The sequence below is a fragment of the Lathamus discolor genome, chromosome 5 (genome assembly GCF_037157495.1).
Source record: "Lathamus discolor isolate bLatDis1 chromosome 5, bLatDis1.hap1, whole genome shotgun sequence".
In the NCBI taxonomy this organism is placed as follows: Eukaryota; Metazoa; Chordata; class Aves; order Psittaciformes; family Psittacidae; genus Lathamus; species Lathamus discolor.
In genome coordinates, this window is record NC_088888.1 from 45,254,507 (window position 1) to 45,268,604 (window position 14,098).

At 39.9% G+C, this 14,098-nt stretch overlaps 1 protein-coding gene across 5 annotated transcripts in view; it reads right to left on the minus strand.

Moving 5' to 3' along the window:
* Positions 1-6,220, minus strand: part of TFB1M (transcription factor B1, mitochondrial) — a 27,054-nt gene extending 20,834 nt beyond the window's left edge. The window contains exons 1-3 of one of the 5 annotated variants that reach the window (XM_065680607.1): positions 6,123-6,220; positions 4,820-4,975; positions 3,195-3,346 (exon numbers count right to left, since the gene is read on the minus strand). In XM_065680607.1, coding sequence (XP_065536679.1) covers positions 3,195-3,346; positions 4,820-4,975; positions 6,123-6,195 — 381 coding nt within the window. In that variant the 5' untranslated portion in view covers positions 6,196-6,220. The other 4 variants (XM_065680609.1, XM_065680611.1, XM_065680610.1 and 1 more) reach the window with 4 other exon arrangements.
* Positions 6,221-14,098: the final 7,878 nt, after the last annotated feature.

Genomic DNA, 14,098 nt, shown 5'->3' on the forward strand with positions numbered 1-14,098 from the left:
CTGCTGAAATAAACTGCTCATCATTGTTAGTTCCATCTCCAGTCTGAATCCTGTTTATATGCTCAGGGGCACAAACAGCTTACACAGGTCTCTTGAGCCAAAGGAAGAGCTGCTTTCTCATACTGTTCTACAGTCCTTGGCATGACATTTTTCTGAGTAAATGTGTTTTTTTTACCATCAAAACAGCTAATTTTTGTGTAGAATACTAAATAAAAATAAAAAAATCTTAACTAAATCTATATGTTCCTATGTGATTTAAATGCAATTATTTTCAAATAGAAGAAACACATCTAACCTCAACTCCAAACTATTTTATGTCTTTTCCAGCATTACACTAGCAATTATATGGCATACAGATTCACTAATCTGACATGACTTGTCAAATCTTTCTTTGAAGCTGTAATAAATGCTATAACAGGATGAATGATAATGTAAGATCAATAAAGTTAGAAAACAGCATAAGAGGAAGCAGACAGCTGCCTACACAGCAATGGATTAACATATACTGTTTTTTAATAACGGTTTTCATGTCAAGAGGACCTTCGGGGTTTTTTGAGTATCACAACATAAATGAGAACTGGATTTAATTTGTGAGTAGAAAAATCACAGTTGTATATTTATAATTGGAAATAACGACTTGGAAACCCACTGAAACGTTTTCCACTTTAAGGCTGATGTGTGCAGCTAACAGTTCCAGGAGCTCTTGTGCACCAAGCACACTAGCCAAGTGATTCTCCAAAAGGGCATGAAGAAAACATGAAGGGCACAGTTTAAAAAATAAAATGGTGTTCCTGGAAGAATTCTGTATTCAATCCACTCTTTGGCCGAGAGCCCCCTTTCTCTCCTCATCAATCTTCCCAGCCTAACAACTGTAAGGGCATATGGCACAGGGAGTTTGTGATTCTTTAAGAGTGAGACAGAACTGACAGACTCCCAGCTTGTGTAAACTTTTACTCTGTACACATATGTTTTTCGCTATATTTCAGTTTTGCAGTAAAGAGGATCACAACTTCAGTTTTCTGATAGAGAACACAGCCTGAAAAAGTTAATAAAAAACATTGTACACTTTAGATTGGTGATTTCATAAGTATCTAAAGAAACATTTTTAAGTAAGAGCCCCCAGCTGTTATTTTAATCTCTGTTATTTTGTTATTCAAACCTCAACCCATTTATGAGCATCTGGTTTTGATGTTTTTAACAGGAAACTAGAAAAAATAGGTATTACAACCTGCATTATCACAAAAGAAAGATTCATTCTATTATGCATCGTCTTATTTGGAGGGAAAAACCAAATTTAACAATAATGGATGCAACATGTCTAGTTTTCATTCACATCCACTGCTACCAAGTTATAACACCTTTATATTCAACAACCTCATTCAGGCACATTTATTTCTACTTGAAGGAAGTTTAATGTTTAAAGTTTAATGACTAATGTTAATTCACTTGAACAGTAAAGATAATTACATACAAAAACCTCATTAGAGACCCTGAAAAGTATACTTTTATTCAGACAAATCTGTTGTAGTGGCTGCATTTTGGAAGATGAGGAAAATCGTGTAAATACTTAAAAACCTGTTACCAAGTACCACTGAACCTCAAATTCTCTCCAAACTCAAAGCAGTTCTTAAAATCTGAAACAGAAATGCAGATTTGCCCCCACTCAAGAGAAGTGAAAACATGAAGTTTTCATACTTCATAAAGTAAGGATGGCATACTATAAATTATTAATCGCTAAGCCTACAAAGACATAGTTACATCCATATTCAGGTTTAAGCATATGAGCATTTTCATTCTTATCTTAGATTGGTTTTGTCCTACAAAGGGATGGTAGCAGTTCTCAACTGAACTGCCTATTTATTTTCACTCCTGATTTACTACAGAAGACACAGCATAATACAAGGAAAGACCTTTTGAGATTGTAGAGGCACAAGAAAACAGTTAAATCTGATTTAAATTGAGATTTTTTACTGTTTTTCTTCATAGATTTATACATCCAAATTCCATAAGCATGGAAATTTAATAGCAACACAAGTAAATGGCATTTGAAAAAATGCCACAATTACTTATGAAGCCATACCACCTTTAAAAGAAAGGAACCAAAGTTTAAGGGCATTTTTATTTTTTAATGTAAAGTAAACACTGGTTTATTCTTCTGTATTTGGACATAAAAGGATATAAAAAAGAAGTGTGACCAGCAGGTCAAAGTAGGTCATCCTGCCCCTCTACTCTGACCTCCTGAGACCTCACTTGGAGTACTGTGTACAGTTCTGGTGTCTTCAACATAAAAAGGACGTGGAACTGTTGGAACATGTCCAGAGGAGGGCCACAAGGATGATCAGGGGACTGGAGCACCTCCCATATGAGACAGGCTGAGAAAGTTGGGGCTGTTCAGCCTGGAGAAGAGAAGGCTGCGTGGAGACCTCATAGCAGCCTTCCAGTATCTGAAGGGGCCTATAAGATGCTGGAGAGGGACTCTTCATTAGGTACTGCAGTGACAGGACAAGGGGTTAACGGGTTAAAACTTAAACAGGGAAAGTTCAGATTGGATATAAGGAGGAAATTCTTTACTGTTAGGGTGGTGAGGCACTGGAATGGGTTGTTCAGGGAAGTTATGAATGCTCCATCCCTGGCGGTGTTAAAGGCCAGGTTGGACAGAGCCTTGGGTGACATGGTTTAGTGTGAGGTGTCCCTGCCCATGGCAGGGGGGTTGGAACTAGATGGTCTTAAGGTCCTTTCCAACCCTAACTATTCTATGATATTATCCATACTGAACAGGAACCGGAGTGAAAATGTGATTTCACAATTTTATAAAGCATAATTGTTAGGTTTAAAATTCAAAAGAAGACCAAAAGACATTACATTCAGCCTTCAAACTACTAGTGCATCTGAATGGTGAAATGCAACCGAAACATCTCACTCAGAAGAAAAAAAGAAAAAAAAAAAAGGTAAGACTCAGCACTAATTCAGTTGTAGGATCAGGTCCCAAGGGGCCTAGGAGAAAGCAGGAGCAACTAATTGCTATACTGTGCATTTTTATCTTCAAGCAAACAATAGCTCTGATTTAAGCCAAAGAAGCAAACCTGTTTTCAATGCTGAGATCTCAGCAAGGCACCTGGCACCTTTCTATGTTCTTAAGGTGTTCTTATTCAATAGTGTGGATACATTTATACAAATTACTCTCCAGCTGGTACCTGTAATCCTGGAATAAATCGAGCATCTTTCTCAATTAAAAGGAGTTGTTCAACACCAGCACTGAGAATGGATCTGGTAATCCCTCCTGGCCCGGGGCCCACTTCACAAACATGGGCATTTTTCAGATTGCCAGCGTGTTTCACTATCTTGTCTGTAAGACACAAAGAACATACAAAGCTTTTATTCTGCAGAAGATCCAGCTCACTTAGATAAACTCATTGTTTACTGTTAAAACACAAGTGTGCTTACCTCAGAACAGACATAAACAGTGACACATCCCAGTTAATCACACAGCTGCTACACTGTACAGAAATCAGATTTGTTTCATACTACAAGATACCCTCAGCTATTTTAAAACAGTATTTTCAGCTTAATGCAATATACGTTGTTGCTCATTACAGAATCAAATGAAAACAAAATATTACTTCTCATCTATAAACCATCAGGACTATTCTCCTGCAAGTAAGCACTTCTGTTCAACATTCTAAAGTCTCGCTACAGTATTTCACTACATTTCTTTAGAGCCTATGTTTCAAGGAAATTTAAGAATGTAACAAGATTTCAATATGAACCCAGCAATTATATGAGGGAGGAGCTGGAGTAAACTAAGAGTTGGAATACAGGCAATTGGTAGTCACAGAAAGTGGGTCAGATGAAAGGTAAGGAAAGAATACCTATCCATTAATGGAAAGATACAATATTGGAAGGTATTACAGCCAGGAAATAAAACAGACTGAGGTTTTAAACATTAAAAATGCAGCCAATGAAAAAAGGGGATCCTTAGGAAGCATGGAGAGAAGATGCTGAGAGAAACTCTACTGCTCATTCCATAGCTTCTTAAATATGCAATAAGAAATACCTGAAGACTTGCCTATTGACAAGGTTTTACTAAATGCATGCAGCCATTTTAAATTCCAAGGTAAGAGTCTAGCTGTTCAGGAAGTGGAGCTATGTTTCATGTTCGTACTCTAAATCTTTATCAACCCGAATCTTCAAATGTATTCAAACCATCAGCTACAGGTGCTGCACTGTGTTTCTTACTGCAAAACCCAGCCACCACTAGAACAGTGAAGAAACCCACCACTGACTGAACAGTGCCAGTTTTGCCATCACTGCAGACATGAAAATTCAGAAAACTGTTCAGAACAATAAAACTGGTTCAAAAAAAGCTACATTTCTGATAAACTAAGACAAATTACCTTCCTAGCCAGGCTATACAGTAAATAAAATTGCACAATTAGTTGCAGTACTATGATACATAATAAGCCAAAAAAATAGTATTTTTTAAAATCAAACTTGCAAACTATAATAGCACCTGAATGGTAAAAAGACTATTAAGGCTTGGACTTTTGCATTTCAATCAATAATCCATAGTTCGTATAGGAATACAGTTTCTACCTAAAAGTTACTGTTATTTATACAAAAACACATTTTCTAGGCATTTAAAAGTAAAGTTTGTCTAAGCTAAAACTAAAATAAGTCTTTAAAGGTTTACCACTAAGTTGCTATTAACTTGACAGATTTCATCATACAAACACCATCTCCTTAGCTACAACTGGGATTTTGAAGAAAACCAGGATATATGTTTTATAGAGGATAAAAATATAACAATAAAATACTTAACCTGTCAGTCGCAAATCCAGTAGAAAATTCTGGGAAAGTTGTTTCTGTGCTTTAAGGCGATAGAGTTTAATTATCTCTCCAATAGTTGGCAGGGGAGGCAGACGGAAAGCTGCGGCCTTTCCTGGAGCTGCCATACGACAACTTTTCCCCCTTCCTCCTAAAGAGACATTTAAGAGATGGTTCTAGCATACTCAATAAATTCTAATATACTTAACACTAAAGACACTACAAAGTTTACAAATACATGATTTATAAATCATTATGCAAGTGCTCGATTTTAAACATCAGTATTTTGACTATTGTATGCAGTGCTTTGACGCGTTCATGGGATTCAGGCAACTCTCATTCTGCAGCTTTGCCAAAATACCAGGTAAAAAATACCCTCTCACAATTGTTCAATGTCAATTCCTCTCACAATTGCCCAGTGTCTATCTTTCATTACTGTATAAAACGACCATTAAGGATAATCTGCTTGAATTCATGGCATCACAGAAAGAATATATTTAAAGCGTCATCAAAAAAGAATTATTTTTTATTAATCACCTGCCTTTCTGAACAGAAGAATCAAAAGCGTAAACAGTAACATTAACTAATTAAGGATAAAAATTCTTTTTACTTTGAGGATGACAGGTCCAAATGTTTCACCTTCCTCTACCTGCACCTGGCACCCCTGACCTCGCCATTACAGGCCCTGGGGACAAGAAGCTCCAGCACCGAGCGCCCGCCCTGTGGTAGCACGGCCTGCCACACAACGCTGCAGCCCAGCACGCAGCAGCCTGTCCGAGGAGCGGCCGCCAAGCGCACTTTAGCTCTTAGCGGCTTCACGACAGGGACCGATGGCGGCAAAGCCGTGGAGCAGCAGGACTAGACGGCGGGAGGAGAGCCTCCAAGTGCAAACGCCACTGGCAGCGGGGACAGCACACGGAGCACAAGCCGCTCCGCTTGGGCCAGAGCCCCTCGCAGGAAGCGGAGCCCCAGTTCCACCCCATAACGGCCCCGATCCCGGCCACGCGAAGCACCGTGGCGTGCAAGCTCCACCCCACGTTGGCTTCCACCCCCTAACCCCCGGAAGACGGGCTCCGTAGTGCGCATGCTCCTAGTCACAGCACGAGAGGGATGGCACGGCAGTGCCCGCACAGGCGCGGAGGCCCTTAGCGTAGGGACAAGCGGGGCGGCGCAAGGTGCAGAGGAGAAGCGGAGCGGGCCGGGACCAGGGCGGAGCCGCCATCCCGCCGCGCACAGGTTTCCCATCCTCTTCTCCTAGGAAAAGGAAGGCTCAGAGCAGCACCGCGGCAGCTCCTTACTGTGTGCGGTGGGAGCTGACCCGGAAAAGGAAGTGTCTGTCCTCTGCCCCGGCGCGTCTCCGTACGGGCGCATCCGGCTGCTCGGCGCCAGGATTGGCTCTGTGTCCCGGGGAGGCATGGCTACGAGTATGCTGCTAGGAGCGCAGCCGCGGTGGGCTCTGTGCGTTACCCATGCCGTTCCGAGGGTTAAGGGCTCTGCCTGTTCGGGTCGGCCGCAGAGGTATCTCTGCGCACGGAGTGTGCACTGTACAGAAGGCGTTCACTTGCAGCTGCCCGGGACGGGTTATGTTGTCTCTAGTCCCTGAGCAAGGCCGCGCTGGAGCTGGGCTTTGCTGGCTGGGGAGGGCATGGTTGGGGTGGCTCCGGGTGTGTGCATTACTACCACGATGGAAGTTCTAGACAGTAAAAACACCCTGTTGTCAGTCATCATTGTGGGTTAAAGTGTACTTTGTTCTGGGGTAACTCGATTCGTCTGACACCCGTTTCGGATGGGTAGAACTGGTGTTTGCAGGCTCCAGGAAGAGGCGTTTGGGTGTTGATGGTATGTTTTCAGATGGCATGGAAGTAAGATTGGAATGCAGGTTCGCAGGATTTGCAGATCAGGCTAGAATTGAATTGGCCTCCGTACTTAAGAGTGGAGTTTTTTCTATTTTCATTTTTATTCTTATTGCTAGGCCATTTTACAGGTAGCCTGGATACTGCATGGATGGTTCATCTTATTTCTAGGTATCAAAATTATTAATAGAATGTAATCAGATTATTAATATAGTGTGATCAGAACTGATAGCTCATTTTCTTTGAAAATACCAATCTTTCTGTATTTCTATAAAAGTTTTTTTTCAGTTTTACCTTACAACACACAGGTCTTGATCCGACTGGGAAATTAACATGGAAGAAAAAGATGCAATAATAGTGTTCTTATGAATAATTACACTGTATAAACTGAGAAATTGCATATTGCAACAGATTATAGCTGCAATAAATTGTACCCACATGTAAGTCCATGTGTTCATATATATGGGCATGTATGTATATGTATATATTGTCCAGTTTTGGTAATCCTAAAATTAACTGGTAGCATCAAGAGCCATTTTGACAGAGTATTTTTGCATTATTTCTTGTCACAGTGGATTAAGGAAGTTCCATTCCCCACAGCACTTTGAACAATTATTGGATTTTAAGGTTTTTTTCCCATTTTGAATTAAAATTCTGTGTTTAATGACTGTTATCACAGTGAAATTGAATGTTAAGATGTTTCCAGAAGGCTCAGCAGCTATTAAAAAACTACAGATAATTGAGGATGTTGTTAGGTAGATGTAAGAAAATGAAGACATTGAAGCATTTGAAGAAAGTAATTCGTCACTCAGGATAAATAATGGGTGCAATTGTAAATAGCTTTATGCATTAGACATGGCTTCAGCCATCAGTAGCGTGTTCTAGTTCAGTAATAACAGCAGATGTGGTAAGGTATTCTGCTGGTGTCCTGTGAAGAATTGAGTGGAAGAAGGTTGATGAACAATACCTGCATCAGTATCTCTCTAGAGATGAGGGTTCAGTCATGTTCTGAGATCAGTTTATCACAGTTAGACCCTAGGCATGTGAGACAAGTAAGATGTGTGTGAACATTAGCAGAGCCAACAAGAAAGAGAATATATTGTGAAGGGTCCACACTTCAAAGAAAAATGAAAATGGAACTAATTTTTTAGTCATTAAAAACATTGTGAACTTTGCAGTTGGTGTCAGAAAAGAAACTGGCCTAGGTTTCAATGTTTACATACAGTGGAATATTGGGATAAAATGTCATGGTCCTACTCTTGCCTGAAACACTGGAGTTTTAAGTTCATGAGGTATAAAGCATTCATCTTAATATATATTATTTGATTTTAAAATAATTATAAATTAAGTATAAAATGTAACCTCCACCTGGGATGACAGTGTGAGATTTCAAATAAAATTTGTTACTTTGTCCAGTTCCAAAAGAGCTTTACAAGAAAATTGTATGGCGATTTTTCGACTTAAAATCTGGAGAAATTTGAAGAAATATGGGCTGTGTCTTACGAGGAGCAGGTGTGAAACTGGCATGGGATGGATCAGTTTCCTGACCACATGAGGCATCCAGGCTGTTTTAGCACTAAAACAAAAATGATGTCAGTTTGAAATTTTTTCTCAGTACATAAAAAACGTTAGAATATTGTTTTAATGATGCATTTCATACTTAATTGTCACCAAGGCTGAGCTTTTTCATCTTGAAACCTCAAGTCCCCTGAGTCTTTGTATACAAACATTGTTCTGCCATAGTTAAAGTACAAGCTTTTTGTTGATTAGATGCACATACATAAGTCTTCAGGTACTTCACGTGGTCATAACTCTTATGGTGATAAGAGTGATAGGACTGATTTTCTGGTATTTGTGTAAAAGCAAAGGGTTATGAGCACCATGGTCAGGACAGTCCTTAAATATGTAGAAAGCAGCTGAAATATGGAAAGCACTACCATAAATAGCAATAATAAAACTTTCATGATTCCTCAACTTGGACTTTGAACAGCTGCATTTTGATGCTGGATGTTGGCCTAAGAATCTATTAAAGAAGTTTTAAATCTGTTTTCTTTCCTTCCTTCAGGGTGACAGAAGTTGACCAAAAAAAAAAAAAAAAAAAAAACCAACCAAAAAACCCCACAAAAAACAAACCCCAAAACCAAAAATCAACCCACCAGTGAATGGCAGGAACCCGTCATCTGAAGTATTTCATTGTTCAGTTTTGTCTTTACCTTAGAGACAGAGCCTGATAATTTTGAAGCCAATGAAACATTAAGCATGTTTTCCACAGATCAGATAGATGCCAGGGAAAAACAAACTGGGCATTTGAAGCAGCTCAGATTCAGGTCCTGAGATCAGTTGCGGGGGAACACCCTAATGGGATTACTTGGAGTTTCTTTCTTGACTGCAGCTTCAGGTTGCAAGGGTTAAAACCAAAGTTGCAGCCTTTATCATGAAGGAGCATATGCACCAGTGGAAGGCTTCTACAGTAGTTACAGAACTTCAGTGGCAATTTTAGATCTTTTACAGACTTGCTGAGCTCATTCATAGGTACTAAAATTATTTACTGGTTCTGTTCAGGTTGTTATAATTTAAAAATAATCCCCTCTAAAGGGAGACACAGTATGACTGACCTAAAACGATTGTGTTGCTGGGATTATTATTACTAGTTTCATGTTATGACATCATGTTGTAGAAAATGGGGTTCACACCATGCTTTTGAAATGCCACACTCCATTAAAAATGTAGAAAGAAAAATATATTTGACAGTTATTTTACATCATCTTAAGGTAAATAAGATGATAAGTTAGTGGTCAGATTGCAGTGAAAAATTATAGCGAAATGTAATACCCAGAAGAGGTTAGATACAGAAAATCTTTTATTTTCCACGCTGCTGGAAGTACTTTCATACCACAAGGCCTCTATTCTTTGGCTTGTTCTCAAAGACACTATTTTCTGTTGTTTGTTAAAATAAGATGTTTATTATTTCTATTGTGCTAGCTCATAAGGATCCTAAATAGATTTTAGAAGCCCATTGCACCAGGCACTGTACAAGCACACAGTGACTGCCCTCCCTCAGGAAAACTTATGTTACTGGATAAAAAGCAGAAGAAAATAAATTAGCAAATAGGAAAAGGGTTAGGTAAGATAACAGCAGAGAGGTGTGCATTTCCACAGTCACAGTAATTTTAGAAGCCACAGGCTGCAAAAACTGTCATGAAACAGCTTCGGTATTAACTCTGTAGAGGATCTGCAAGATCGTTTCTTGCTCTTTAGTGTGGAGGCAATGCATTTTAGAATACCATTTTTGAACTAAATGTTTTGCTTAGTGCAATAGTTAAATTCAGTGTTAAATAAAACAGGATATTACTATATTACTATATCAATGTCTTCCACTAGAGCAAAACAATCCAGTTATGGGGAGAATCTTTCTACTTTTGTCAGTCTACCACTGTGGATTCATCAAGCCGCATTATGATCAAGAACAGTGTTTTCCTTGTTACTACTTCAGTTATATTGTGTGGCAAAAACTAAACAGTCAAGGAACAAAGAATTCCTGTTAACAGAAAACTGGCAGAAAATTTTGTCCAGACTGCTGAGTTCTTTGCTGTCATAACTCAGGAAGTACAAAGATCTATGGCTTTCAGTATTGCCACAGCAGATGTCTAAAAATCATTATATTTATTTTGAAACATTAGAATTTCTTTTAATGCTTGATTCTTCTGGTGTGCCTTTTGATTTGTGGGCCATTTAATTTACTTGGGTCACATTGCCAAGCTCTAGCTATAGCCATCCATACTAGAACATTTATTTTTAGTTGACAGTTTTGATTTCCTCTTGATCATACTGTTTTAGGTGCTAGAGCATTTAGAAGGAATATCAGTTAATGCAAAGTAAAATTTTCGTAGTGCCAGGAAATAAGGAGAATCAAAACTATTCTCACTTTATCTGCTGGACTCTGTAGAAATGGGGATTTTCACACTGCAAGTGGAACCCAAACCCACAAAACTAGTGGTGCAGACTCAGCACTGCAAGCCGCTGCACCATTATCACCCATTTATCATGAGGAATGTTACAGCATTGTGGAGCATTCGTGTTTTTGTGAGCTTGGTCTTGTTCACTCAATACCCAGGTCTCCATCTTGGAGAATGTTTCTATGAAGCTAATAGTTGTTTGCATCTTAGTTAAGCTGTCTGGCAGAGTGTTTTCAAAATTGATGTTCCAGTTTTAAGCATTAAGTATCCCTAAGTTAAAGAAAAAAAAATGAGAGCAAAAGCTTTCTCCCTACTTGCAACAGCTCCCAAAAAGAATTTCATTAAAAGCACAGCATACCGTATTAACTGAAAGCCAGACTTATAGTCTGATTGTATATCGTGAAAAATTAATACAAAATCACATGAACCTCTGAGAGGCCTGTGAAGTGTATACCATCACACAGGTAACAGCGTTCATCACCACACTGTGTCATCATCTACGACCTATGCCTCCTTTGCAGTAATCTAATTTATGGTCTTGTAAAACCAAACCCAGCCACAGACTGGGAGCAGCACAGAGCCTGTGTGTTCCCCATGAGGGGAGATCAAAAAGCAGGCTCCATCCCTGGTTCTCCTTTCCTGATGCTACATTTTCTGTGGGACGGTTTAAAAACATGTTTACCTTATCTGGACTTACTGGACAATGTGTTAGAGTTAGATGAGGTCTTTGAACTCCTTCTGTGCTTATGTTGGTGTCGTGGTTTAAACTGATCCACACAGCTTGTCCACTCACTCCCCCCCCTTCTTGCCCTTCCCCTGCTCCTGGGGGGACGGAGAGGAGAGTCGAAAAGAATGCAACTCCCACGGGTTGAGATAAGAACAGTTTAGTAACTAAGGTATAACACAAATCACTGCTGCTACCACCAATAATAATAATGATAAGGGAAATAACAAGAGGAAAGAATACAACACCTCAACACCAGCCGACCAATAACTCGCCCCACTCCCCCCAGCTGAGCACTGACCGATACCTTGTCCAACGCTGCAGTCCCTTCCCTTCTGGGGTAACTCCCCGTTACCTCCTGGGCATGACGTGCTGTGGTATGGAATACCTCTTTGGTCAGTTTGGGTCAGGTGTCCCGTCTCTGCTTCCTCCCGGCCTCCCCTCCTCCCTGGCAGAGCATGAGGCTCAGAAAGTCCTTGGCCAGACCAAACATTTGAACAGCAACTGAAAACATCGGCGTTATCAGCTCTCTTCGCAGGCCAAAAAATGAAAATACAGCACTGCACTAGCTACTAAGAAGGAGAAAAACAACTGCTACTGCTGAACCCAGGACAGTTGGGCAAGTCAGTCACTGCCTAATCCCTCAGAAATAAGTGGTACCCTTTTGAAAGTGCTGTAATACCTGTGGTGGATTATTTAGGCTCTCAGAAAAAGTGATACTCAAAAAGAATACAGAGAGGAAGCCTTTTGGCTTCAGTTCTCCACCTTCTGCCTTTCAAGTACAGAGGTAGGAGAGGGGTCTGCAAACTTGAGCACAGAAGGATTTCTGTCTTCAAGATGCTGGGAGGGGATTTGTGAAATGCAGAAGGCAGACACTTCAAGACATGAGTATTGGTTCAAGCTCTCTGGCCACTGGGTGCCACTCTTGTTCCATGGCGAGTGAAGTGTATAGTCGTTAGCAAGGACCAGAAAGTTAACTGACTCCACCTTATGTCCTTATGTCGAGTCAGGCTGCCAGAATACGAATGCTGTGTACTCCGCCTAGCAGAAATAAAAAGCAGAAGGTCACTTAGACACTTACGGTAAACAAGAATGGAAAGATTTAGGAAGCAAAATCGAAGCCGTGACACCTGGAGATTCAGGTTTACTGAATGTACCACATGAAAGTGTAGGTCGTTGATCATAGTTGCTCTGCTTTTTGGGAGCTCCTAAGTAGGCTAGGTCAGAATTTGTATTTTTCTAAGAAAGAGGTAGGAAGACTGATCAAAACTATGTTTTAAAAAGAAAGCATTTCATTAACTGCTAAATTTTAAGTCAGTTTTTTGCATCTAATGCAGCTGGTACAATAAAACATAATGCCTCTGTCTGAACCTTGACCTTCATACATCATGGGGTTGCTGTAGCTACTGCAGTGTTCTGACCATATGTTTCTGAGGTGGCAACTGACCACCACTGCTATAGTGATGAGCATGGGACAGTAATGCTAGCTGGAATGATTTCTCTGTTGAGACTAAGGGAAGTGCTGAACTGAAATTAAAAATTATCAGCAAGAAATTGCTCCTCTAATCAGCAGTGTCAGCTTTTTCTAAGTATATTGTGCTGAGGCTTTACCTGGCATAAATTGCTACAGTTCTGTTAAAGTCATGGTGACTGTGCTGACTTCTAGCAGGTGGGAATACTTTTTAATTCTTTTATGTTGTCTTAGTTTGATTTGGTTTAAAACCAAAATTAACATCTTTGAAAATACAACAGTGATCTGCTTGCTTATAGATATTTTCTGTCAGACTGCAGTCTGAAAACGTAGGTAGATGGAGGATAGACTGATCTTTTTTTTTTTCTGGCTCTTCACTTGTTAAACTCTTGTTTGAAGTTAATTTGAAATGAATGTGTCTGCTTAGCCCTGTGTACTAAATAGGCACTATTCAATGTTGTATTCAAAGCTTAGAATGGATTTTTTTTTTAAATTGCAGTTACACCCAGAAGCCCCCAGCAGAATTCCATGTCAGAAATTGTACTAACACAGCAGAAGGTATGACCTCTGTCAGCAAAACCTCGCCGTGTGATCCAGAAGAATAGGGAAAAGCGGATACTAACAGATTAAGAGAATAAGGAGGCAGTGAGTTAGTACTGGTCAGCATGACAAACTGTGGTCTCAGCAAGGCAGCATTTTTCATGTGGCATCACAAAAGAAGGATCTGAAGGGTAAAATAAGGGAACTTTGAAGATGTTTACAGGGAGGGCAGAGAGGAAGAAACATCAAGGTGCTTCTTTGAAACATGGGCTGCTCTCATGAACCAGCTGTCCTCTTAACAATGAGTAAGTTTCCAGGAAGCAGACTCAGAAAACTGTGAAGGGGCAAGTGAACATGTGGGTTTGTGGCATGTGTTGCAACATAAAAGGGGAAGCAGTGGAAGGTGTAAAGAGAGGATGGATTTGGCCAGAGTGAGAGGTAGATAGATACTTGATGAAGGATAAATACGACAGGTGGGACAAGGAAGCATTTATGAAGGCCAGAGTTAAGGTGGTTTCCATATGCGAGGTATGAAGACTTGGGAATTGGATGCAAATTTTAACTACATGACTGAAAAGGTATCTTACAGACATTGTGCAGAAAGATCTGCAAGACGAAGGTTGGGAATGAGGCCCAGTTAGAGGTCCAAGGTGATAATGATAATCTGATTGTAAGAATAGATAGGAGCACAGTGGTAATATAGTTGACAGTGATCAGAAAACATATAGTT